Raw genomic sequence first — 11,838 nt, forward strand, 5'->3', positions numbered from 1 at the left:
AAACAGATTAAAAACTTGATATAATTAAGTATTAAGTCTAGGACAACTGGAATTAAGCATTTGTCCCAGTTAAAGTGAATATAGGGCAGCTATAATGAAAGCAAACCAATGCAATATTACAAGAAGCTAGGGAGAAGTTTGTATCATTTATTAAAATCTAAAGTTGGCCTATTGGTAGATTTACTGGAAGAATATTAGCTTTGTCTATACAAGCTATTTAGCATATTTTCTGAAGCATGTGATACTCCTCCACAACTATAACGTGTACAACTCCACCCCAAACATCATACCTTAAACTGAGAGAGGAAAACAGTGGAAGATTTTGATCTCTCTACAGATCATAAGTCTCCCAAAACAAAAGGTTTCCTTCCCAGAGCATCCTGTTACCTACAGCTTGAAGGTCAACAATTGCAAATGGAACACTATTTCATTCCCAACATGCCAAAATGAGGAAGAACATCTGCTGGTGTCTTCCCTGTGGTAAAGTCCCATACTACTAGAGACCATGTATGAATATCACAACCACATGGACAAGATGAATTGCATGAGTCTGTTGGAAATGATGTCACTTGAGTGGAAAAAACCAGTTTCCCACAGTTCTGGGCACATGACTGAAAATTAGCATCCAAAGGAAGGGTTATTACCCACCTGCATCTATTGCTTTGCTTCAGATCAGTGGGCCAATGGAGCAGAGAAGTGGTGGATGGCATTCCCAGCTCCACATTTGCTACCAGCCGTGTACCCCCATCATAATTTGCTGTAACTTTCCAATATCTCAGCGCAGCCATGCTACCTGTGACCTTATCCATGCAAAATAAATCCTCCTATGTCCTTCAGACGCACATTCACTTTACTGAAAGTGTGTCGCAAGTCACTGAGAAAGAGAAGGCTGGTACATTAATTATTTATCCTAATCCTTACCTCAGTAATGAGCCTGAAATCTCACACACACTATCAAAAGTAACTGGTCCTGATCTATCAATGACCATTAGTCATAGCAAGATTAAATATTTGTTTATTCTCATGTGTTTTCATGTAACACATACAAAAAATTCATGAAGAGACAAAGGAACATTTAAGAATTCTACAAGTAAAACAGCAAAATGTTTTTAAAAAGATAGACATGAGCCATACTGGCTATTATAATGAGATCACTGAAGCCACTGGAGAAGCATTACATAATGTGTAAACAGTACATTAAGCATGTCAAGAGGTGGAACGTAAAATTAAAAGTAAACATTGACAGAGACGGGGTACAGCACAGCAGCAAAGCCTCTATGTTTCTAAGCGAGGTTTTTTGGAGCATCCACTAACATTATTTCCTTTCCTTTTCTGGGAAGTGTCAGAATCTTTGGATGGGTTGGCCTCACTTGGGTGGTTCTCCTCATCTGGGGTTTTTGAAGTCTGGAATAATATCAGAGAAAAGCATGTGAGGAAAAAAACACCTCGGTTTCTGTGTTCATAGTTTAAACAACTAACGCTTTGAGTCACATCAGGAGATACTACTCAGGTTCTCTAGTCAAGAACTTCATGAGGTGCCTTTGACACGCTGACTTTGGAACTGAGGCCAGTCAACCCACCTTTCAGCCTGTTTGTGCTACCCACTCGAGATTTCTGTCCTTTCAGCCTGCTTTACACTACTACGATGGCACCCCATCTGCAGACCTAGAAATTAGGGACTTAAATTTCACATCCTATAAACCTTCCCCCCACCTCAATACTTTTATTTTTATAATTAAGGATTTTGGGACTGCTTAGTTATCTAGTCCTCAACAAGCGCAGCAGTGCCTGGTCTCAGGGTGGCGCCTGGCATGCACTTGCTCTATTACGAAGAGATTATAGGCGTGAACGAACCACACAGTAGGCTTGATGAAAACACCTAAGAAACAGGTTTACTTCAGTGGTATGTGCGGCTTGATTGTTTGTTTTCCTTTTCTCTCAGTATTACAGTAACAAAGTTACTGGAAAGCTGGGGCCTGAGAAACCACAGCAGTTACAAAAAAAGATTTCTTGATTGATTTAGACTTATAACATGGGACAGAAAGGCTTTTAACTCTTCTTGACAGGAACAGAACTGAAACCCGACCTATCTTCAAAATACCTGAAGTCTTTAGAACATAAGAAAGGCCCTGCTGGATCAGACCAAGGTCCATCAAGTCCAGCAGTCTGTTCACACAGTGGCCAACCAGGGGCCTCTAGGAAGCCACTAACAAGACGACTGCAGCAGCACCATCCTGCCTGTGTTCCACAGCACCCAAAATAATAGGCATGCTCCTCTGATACTAGAGAGAATAGGTATGCAGCATGACTAGTATCCATTCTAACTAATAGCCATGAATACCCCTCTCCTCCATGAATATGTCCACTCCCCTCTTAAAGCCCTCCAAGCTGGCAGCCATCACCACATCCTGGGGCAGGGAGTTCCACAATTTAACTATGCATTGTGTGAAAAAATACTTCCTTTTATCTGTTTTGAATCTCTCACCCTCCAGCTTTAGCAGATGACCCCGTGTTCTAGTATTATGAGAGAGGGAGAAAAACATCTCCTTGTCCACTCTCTCCAATCCATGCATAATGGACGCCCTGCCTAACAAACAGTTCCCCTACCCCTTCTCCCATCAAAATCCGACAACCCTCAACTATGTCAGTTAGGCAGCAGTTAAACTGCCAACATCCTTTTTTTTCTTTTCAACATTCGAATCCACTGCTTGAAAGTGATTGACTGAGGCTCTTGGAGGATGGAACTTGAAACCGTCCATCACAACTACCATTTATCACATTGAGTGGCTTAACAGCCACATTTGTATTGCTATAAAAGAGTAAAACTTCATTTTCCTCCATTATCATACTTTACAAAGGGCTACTTTTGTCTGTTCTGGAACTAGGCAGACTATTTTGGGAACTCCTGAAGTACTCTCTCTAAAGTATTTGTGTGCTGCAATTCTGACAAAGGAAGTTCTCTAGACAGCATACAAAATATTAAAACACATTAAAATAAATACATAACCCTTAAGAACAATCAGTGGAACAACACCATCTGCCTAAAGCAATAAACCAATCATCAACCTAAGCCTGGAAAAAAGTCTTCACCTGGCACTTAAACTTATCAGGTGAAAAGGTTAGTACAGTATTTCCATGATCAAATCATCACCATCAACAAAGCCCTCTGTCTAGAGGCCATCCATTCAGCTCTAAAGGATATCAGACAAAGAACTTAACCCTTGGGCATGTTCATATGCAATAAGATGGTTCTTTAGACACCATCAAAGTCCTTCAATGACTTGGGACTAGGATAAGAATGAACTTTATATTGCACCCAGAAATAAATTGATAGCAAATGGAATTCTTTCAATACTGACAAGATGCATTCCCAGTTGTTTTTGCCAGCCGCCAGCCTTCTAACTGCACTGTGAATTAGCCTAAATTTCCAGACAGTTTTCAGAGGAAGCGCCACAAAGCATATGAGTTATAGTTATCTAACCTGGATGTCATCAGAGAGGGATAATTATGCTAGACCTTGTTTCTCCAGGAAGGGGCATAGTTAGTATACTATCTGGAGCTGGGTTAAATATGCCATTATGTCTATGATGCTTTGCCGAACGTCTAAGATTTTAATAGGCTGCGCATATATCACCCTACCTAACATATACCAATTATTTTACTCCATACTAAGCAGGAGGGAGCAAGCTCTGGAAAGTATGGCGATGTAATCGCCATGTGGAAAGGAAGAGCTCTTATTAGACAGACTGAATTTACTGCAATTTAGCTGTGTCTTCATTTTATGCCCATATATTCCTTCAAACACAGCTTCTTGAAGGGATTCTTGAAGGAATTATATCATTCAAGCCCTAGACGCCCCCTTGTGTTTTAACTGAGTAATCACAGATTTTATTTTCATCCCAAATTGGTGAATGATAATTTAATTACAAGAGGAGGATACAATTGTCATGGCACTGAAGACCACTTAGTGCTTTATTGGAACAGACCAAACTGTTTAAGCAGCCACAGAAAAATCTATCATGGGATGTGGCCCTGATTACCATGTCTACATTAGCAGAGGTGAGACAAACGGGCATGTGGTTCATAGCTTCTTTGGCCTTAGCCCCCAGATTTTGGAATCTCTCCATTACAAGGCTTTGCCATGGCCCTGTACTCCTCCTTTTCCAGGCAGAAGACTAAAGACCGGGTACTCCAAGGTAGCGTTTTCAGAATTGTTCCACACTCAGTGCCAGCTAGACAGGAACAGACATGGGGACTCAATACATAGATGAGAAAGCAGGGCCAGAAGGAAGGGTTTAGATTTGTTAGGCACTGGAAAACCTTTTCAGACAAGCCAAATCTGTTAAACAAAAGGGGAGAAAGGGAGAGGGAGAGGGAGGTGTCACTTCAGCCAGAAGGGAGCCAGGCTGCTAGAACTTAATATCAAAAAGGTGGCAGAGCAGTTTTTCAACTACCTTCTGGGGGAAAGCCAACAGAAGTTTGGAACGACTCATCTCAATGTTCCAAATTCTTGGCAAATTATTGGTAGGAGATAGCTAGAACGTGAGAATGAAAGTAGGGCAGTAAAGGAGGGAAATCTGAGGGCCAAGGAAGACAGGGATACTTAAGAGAGGGAAATGAGGCACAGGCAAGCCAGTGCTAGCAGTCTCCAAGCCAAGATCAAGTGCTAAATGGAAATGTAGATATAGGGGGCATTTCAGAAACCTGGTGGAATAGGAAAAATCAGCGGGATACTTATCCTGGGATATAAACTCTATAGACAGGACATGTTGAAAGTGGTGTTGTACTATACATCAAAACAGCATAGAGTCAAACAAGTTAGAAAACATTAGGGGAATAATTGTTAGGGGTAGAGATATTGGGTATGTATTCTTGTCCCCTGATCAAAACCACGAGATGTACTGTGAAATAAGGGAGGTGTCCAAAGGGGATAATGTTGTAATACTGGGTGATTTAAACTACTCTCACGTTGATTGGGCAAACATGTGCTCAACTTGTGCCATAGAAACAAACTTTCTAGACATCACAAATGACTGTGCATTGGAGCAGTTGATTACAGAGCCAACTAGAGGTGTAACCACTCCAGACCTGGTTCTCAGTGGGGCTTGAGAATTCTTGACAGCAGCCCTCCATTCACCTCATTGCGTATCAAATGATACTGCTAGACTGGAGGCAGGACTGGTGAGGGTGGAGGCAAGGGTTTGTACTGCTTCCATTATTCTTTGGCTTAAATTAAATCTTAACCCTCAAGGACTACAACCCCTGCTTCTATAGGATAAGTTCCAGTCAACATGGGTAAAGATGGTCCTCAATAAAAATGACCTGCCTGGGCCTTTCTCCACCTACCTTGTTAGCCATGGGCGTAGACCGAGCATCAAGTTTCTTGAAGAAAAGGGTGGAAGACATTGAACGCCATACAGACCTTGGAAAAATCACCATTTTTCCTAGTACCTGATAAGTCTAGATATTTAGTCTCACCTGCAGCTTATTTTTCTCATCTTGAGCCTATTAATTATAGGAAGGCCTTTACCCTTGCCAGATGCTGGGCCGTACCGTCAGCTGTTTTAGAGGGGAAATATAAGATCCCTAGATTGGAGAGGTTTTGTCGAACATGCACTGATATGTTGCCCATTCTACCACAAACTTAGATCAAAGCTTATTTTCCCCTTGCTTGGTAAATTCCCTGAAGATTCAGTTGAGCTTTTGGCAAAGAAGCTCCTATTAGAAGATCCTCAGCTTACACTCCAAACTGCCAAGTTCTGCGCTGTTGCTATTAAAATACGCAGAACTTTATTAGAGAGTAATCGTTAGAATATTTTACAATTTTATCAATTTTAAGGTGATAATTTTAACCAGGGGTTGTTTTATTGATCTTACACCTTTATTTGTATGGGCAGTCTGTGATTCTGCGGTGCAAAACTATTGAGTCTGGAAATTTTGATATGTTGCCATGTGATTAGTCAGTTGACCGTATTAGTAAATTTGATTTGAGTGGGGCTTGAGACCTAGTGCAAGGTGCAAATGTAGCACTTATTGGGAACAGTGACCACAATGCTATTAAGTTCAGCATTCACATCAACAGAAAGTTGCCCATGAAGTCCACAAAAACCACTTATGATTTCAAAATGAGGTGATTAATCAGAAGAAAGTTAAAAGCAAAGATTAAGAGACTCAAATCTCTCCGGGATGCCTGGAAACTATTTAAAACTGCACTAATTGAGGCTCAGATAGAATGTAGACTTCAAATAATGAAGCCTAAAAAGATGCCATCATGGTTAAAGACTCAAATCAATGAAACCATCAAACACAAAAGGTCTTTTAAATAGTGGAAGGTTTCCTCAATCAGGGTGAACAGAAAGGAGCACAGGTTCTGGCAAAGCTAATAAGGCAAAAAAAAAAAAGAGAGAGAGAGAATGTGAGAAGCAGATGGTCAAATATATTAAGAGAAACCATAAGCATTTCTCCAATATACCAAGGGCAAGAAACAGGCTAGGAAGATGGCTGCGACTTTGGATGACAAAGCTGGACTAGACTGACCACTGGTCTGAACCAGCAAGCTTTTATGTTCTTGTTACAATGGTTTCATAAATTTTAATACTATTTATGTTTTGTCTGGCATACGGGCAGGCAGGGGAAATTGACGCTCCCAGATACAAGGGAAAGGCAAGACAATAAAAATGTTAAAGTATCCAAGCCTGCTAGAATCCTCCACCAAAGGCGGGGGAAGGAATCACAATTTCTGCATGCTGGTCTCCTGTAAAGAAGTACCCAACAGATACTACCATCACTGTCATTGGCCAAACATAAACCAGGAGACAATACTAACCAAGTTAGAACTTAGAGGGTGGGCTTCCAGAGACAACTTGTTGAACTCCAAGTCTAGCAAAAGAGAACAGATGTTTCAGATCTCCCTAAAAACAACAGGTTTCCCATAATCTTTCAAATGTGGTTTTGGGAGTTAGGAAACCTTTTCGGTTCCACAAAAGCCCTTTCATCTCCACTGATCAAGTTTCCCCTCTGCATCAACACTATGCAACACTAAGCATGTGCATGTTGTCACAGGTTTTAGGACCAAGTTGCAAGCCAGACAGAATTCCAAATATTATTGGAACAAGGTAAAGTCCCAAAATGCTTACTCAGGGCATGTTTTACGAGATCAGGCAGACATAAACTACAATAAACCCTCACCTGAAAAACTCCTGCATTTTTCTGTGATGTTTTGCACTATAGTAACATGGCCAGGAAACCAAGACAAAACCTATCCAGCCAAAAATAAGGTATCCCAGAAGGGAGGAGTTAAATCCAGACACTTGTGTATTATGGCACATTAACAGTACTTCAGCACCACAAAATTAATTATAGGAAGACAATTAAGTGACACAGATCTGAAATGTTTCATTGGGCACAGCAAGACTGCACATGTCAAGAAGATTAACATTCTGTGCACACACACACACACCCTTTATAACAAATGATGTATATTTCTTACCATAGTTGTCTGGCTTGCATATTTCTCAGTCCACTGTCTGGCATTTCTCAGGAATGCTTGCTTGTTGTATTTATACTCAGAAGACTAGACATAATTAAAAAAACCAAAGAGACAAAGAGTAATTAGGGCCTCTCAATCATAAATCATACTTATGTTTGATGGCAGATTTACTAGACAGTAGACAATTATTTAACCCTACTTAAAAACAGAAGACTAATCTTTCAGAGTCCTAGTGTTTTATATAAAGCATGCAAGTATCACACAGTTTAAAAACTCTGGCCTGGATCCAGAGATACTCAACAGAAGGTGCAAGTGGATGCAGATCTTTGATGCATTCTTCTTCCCCAGCAGTCCTTTCAGGATAACTAATTCCCAGGGTTGCAAAACCCACAGGGATATCACATGGAACCAAGAGAATTTACACACACACAAAAGATATTTATCAGGCTGTGTACCCATGCTTGCAGGAAACGGAGGAAAGGACCAACTTTGCCCCATTCCTCTGCCTCACTGCAGCCTCCCAACTCATGAAGCACCCTGAAACCCTGCAAATCAACTTCCTAAGGTCAGCAGAGACTGCTGGGGGGAGGGTAGCAGAGCAAACCACCTCTTTCTTTCTGCTAGCAACTCCTCTGGATTCCACCCTCTATTTGCATATTATTCATTACTTTACAATTAACACAACTTTTCCTTAGATACACTTCTAGAAATAGTATTTATCAATTTTGTTCCTGAAAGATAACATACTACAAAAAAGCAGACAAGCCAGAGTGTTTAATATGATTAAATAACATGCTACCCTATTTCTTGTGTTTGTCCTGCCCACCCAAATATCCAAAATGCAGAGTTTTAAAGCTTCAATGTCACATGGGTTTTTTGGATAGATCCTACAAACCTTCCCATCTCCTTGCACAGCAAACAAAGACATGACAGTTTAATGTTCAAAATAAAACACACACTCCATCAAATTAAGAGGAGGAAACTTACTATGTCAGCCATGAGAGGGTCATCAGGATTGGGCTCATTCATAAGCATTTGTATGGAGGTCAGTAAAGTTGCAATATTCAGTGATGGCCTCCATGCACCCTTCACAGAAAAAAAACACAATATTACTGGGAGGAGGGGAGTAGAAACAAGAATATGGTTTATAAAGCAGACACACACCAGGCTCCCCTTGTCAGGTTTTCCAGGCCTCATTGCAATAGATAAGGAAGCAGCAATCAAAATATCAAGCAACATCTGCAACCACAAAGACATACCGTAAAGACTTTGCAAACATTAAAGACAAGGCAACAAAAACAATTCAGCCTTATAAAGACCAATCAAATCAGCATAGCAACTCCTATTCAGTTCAGTAGGGTAACACCAGTAAATACAGCAAAAGATCTCTTTGCACAATACACATGCTAGGATTTGCACTCGAGCAAATAATCACTTAGGTTCAGCAACTATAGTTGCTGTCAAAGATTTCCAAAAAAGCAGCAATTCTTTACTTTGGGTGGCAGTCTGAGAACATCTAGGCAAATTCTTCCAGAAGAGTCAATGTTGGGATGGTAGATGGGTGTCAGAAAGCGCATCTTTGGGGGTTCAAATGGATACCTATTTAAGAAACAGTTTTAAATATATAATAAATCATTTGGTTTTTAAAAAGAATCAAACATGGTGTTTCACAACTTGATGCCGACTGGTACCACCTCTCCACCCATTTTTAAACCAGTCTCAAATCTAGTTTCTAGAAGAAATTTAAAGCTTTAGCCTGATCTCAAATTCTCCCCATGAGCCTAGCACCCTAGCACTTTTCAGCCATTACGTTTTATCAGGCTTATGGGGACAATGTGTTTACACACGATTCCCAGATATGCACAATCACCAATTTGTCTGAAAAGGGCAGCACACATATCTTGAACCTCAGTACTCACAAATGAGAACCACATGCATGGTAAAACATAATGATTGAAAGGAGACACGACAGCTCTCAGTTTATGATCCTATAGGGATCTGCAGTTTAATATATCAATATCAACCAGTTCTTTCTATTACAAGATAATCTTTCCTCAGCATACCTCCTCATTAACAATAAAAATTCTCCGCTTACCTTAAAGGCACAACTACTTCCAAGTCAAAAACACCTTTTTCATATGGTGTATCTGCAGAACCCAAGATTTCTAAAAGAGACAGATTTTTAAAAATGTTAACACTGCCCCCTTTAGGTGCTTGCTGAAGGCACTGCAAGAATTAAATTTCTAAAGTCACAGCAATTACTGTTTCATTATAATGAATTTTACTGCACTGGTCTTAAAATGTGTCTTCCCAAGAAACTAGGTAAGGAAGATACAACAACAGAGTTTCAAAGGGTCTGACTGTTATTATTCAGAGTTAATATTTAGCTTTGGAGTTCAAAAGTACTGGAGACTTTTGAACATTGCTGCTGTGAAAGTCCCTGCCTGGAAACAAATGTAAAATAAGTTTCTGACTGAACAAAAACGATAAAATAAAGATCTATCGTGATGCTTAACACAACAACTAGGTAAGAAAAGGAACAGTTTCCTGTTATACAGATTTCACTTCAGACTTTTTAGTATCTTGATCTTCTCTGGCATTAAGAATAATACTTAATGCTACTTTGTTTTGAAGAATTTTCACTTATTCAGACTTAGGTATAGCACAAACAGTATAATAAATTATCAACTAATAGATGAAACAAATAGCCCAATTAGTTCCATCTAGAACTAACGGACTAACTCAATGGCATCTCACGCCAAAGCACAAAGCAACTTCTTATATCTAAAAGGCTGCTGTACCTTACTTTAGTGCCTTCCGAGTACCTAACCTCTGAAAGTTAATGAAATACAATGAGCAAGAAACAAAAGCAAAAATCCAATATTTTGCTTTTAATTGATTGGAACTCCTTGGCAGGGCTCTGTGTTGCACAATTCTCAGCAAGAATAGAAAAAATGATATTGTGGTACTGGTTACAAAAGTCTGCTCCTGAGAAATTTAGCCCTCATTATTTAAAAACAAAATATGATCCAACCCTTACAATACAAATACAGGTTTGAAAGTGGGCTGGAAATGCCTTGGTCTCTCTCAGCCAATGTATTAGCTAAACAAGGTTTCCAGTAATTGAGGGTGGAGTAGGAGAGAACTCCATCCTCCTCTATTGACAGAATCAGTGGTGCAGAATTACCCAATATATGCAAATACTTAATTTGTATAATTTAATAAAGGTCACAAAACCCATCTTTTCCCATGCAGAACTTGAATTGCTTGGGCAGAAAAAATTTACACCCCCCAAAAAACATAGTTTTCACTCTCTGTTATCACTTAAACAATGTTGCTATACAGGAACTCCCAACAATCTTCACATATCATCACTATTTTCAGTTTTGAAAAAGTACTATTTGACTCAACTGTTAATAGGTATTATCAGTCCCAGAGAACCTGATTACCAGGCTAACACCATTAGTTCTTCTGAGAGGCTACAATTTGAATTCTGTGCTCAGCTTTCTTTATATGTTCTGCATACAGACTGAAGAGATAGGGTGGTAAAATACATCTTGTCTGACACCTTTGCCGCTTAGAAACCATTCTGTTTCTCCATATTCTGTCCTAACAGTAGCCTCTTGTCTAGAGCACACAGCAAAACAATCAGGTGCTGTGGCACACCCATTTCTTTTAAAAACAACCATAGTTTTTCATGATCAAAAGCCTTGCTGTAATCTGTGAAACACAAGCTGATTTTCTTCTGAAATTCTCTTGTATGTTCCAGTAACCAACATAAATTTGCAATAGGATATCTAGCGTGTCTTCCTTTTCTGAATCCATCTGGCATTTCTCGTTCCATATATGGTAACACTTTTGGAGACCCAGGTTCAAATCCCCACCCTGCCATGGATGCTCACTGCATGACCTTGGGCCAGTCATGTACTTGCAGTCTAACCTACTTCACAGGGTTTTTGTGAGGATAAAATGGATAAGGGGAGGATGTTGTAAGACACTATGGGTTCCCATTGATTGGAAATGAAGTAAATAAAAAGTAAGAAATCGATCACCTTCATTTAAGTCAACTCACCCTTGTTTGGTGGGAAAGGGAGAACAGAAAAAGTAAGTAAATAGAAATACGTTATTCAACCTGTGGCGATCCCAGGCCATTGAAAACATAAACTTCCCTACATATTTAAAATTGATGCAACTGCAACTTAAAGGGGGAGAAAATCAAATAAAGACAGACACGTACGAGCTCGAAGATAATCTGAGTGATTTTCATTCTGCCAGCAGGTGATGCCTGGGGGTGGCTCCGTAGTCAGCAGATGCAGCTCCCGCCTCAATCGTGATGTCCTTTGCATTGT

At 39.9% G+C, this 11,838-nt stretch overlaps 1 protein-coding gene across 1 annotated transcript; it reads right to left on the reverse strand.

Moving 5' to 3' along the window:
* Nucleotides 1-1,208: 1,208 nt before the first annotated feature.
* Nucleotides 1,209-11,838, reverse strand: UBE2T (ubiquitin conjugating enzyme E2 T). The gene is made up of 6 exons (XM_056845112.1): nt 11,727-11,838; nt 9,585-9,654; nt 8,983-9,088; nt 8,477-8,575; nt 7,490-7,573; nt 1,209-1,404 (listed from the first exon to the last, which is right to left on the reverse strand). Exons 1-6 carry the CDS (start codon nt 11,833-11,835, stop codon nt 1,276-1,278), a joined length of 597 nt encoding a protein of 198 aa, XP_056701090.1. The 5' UTR covers nt 11,836-11,838; the 3' UTR covers nt 1,209-1,275.

The sequence above is a fragment of the Euleptes europaea genome, chromosome 2, assembly GCF_029931775.1.
Source record: "Euleptes europaea isolate rEulEur1 chromosome 2, rEulEur1.hap1, whole genome shotgun sequence".
In the NCBI taxonomy this organism is placed as follows: domain Eukaryota; kingdom Metazoa; phylum Chordata; class Lepidosauria; order Squamata; family Sphaerodactylidae; genus Euleptes; species Euleptes europaea.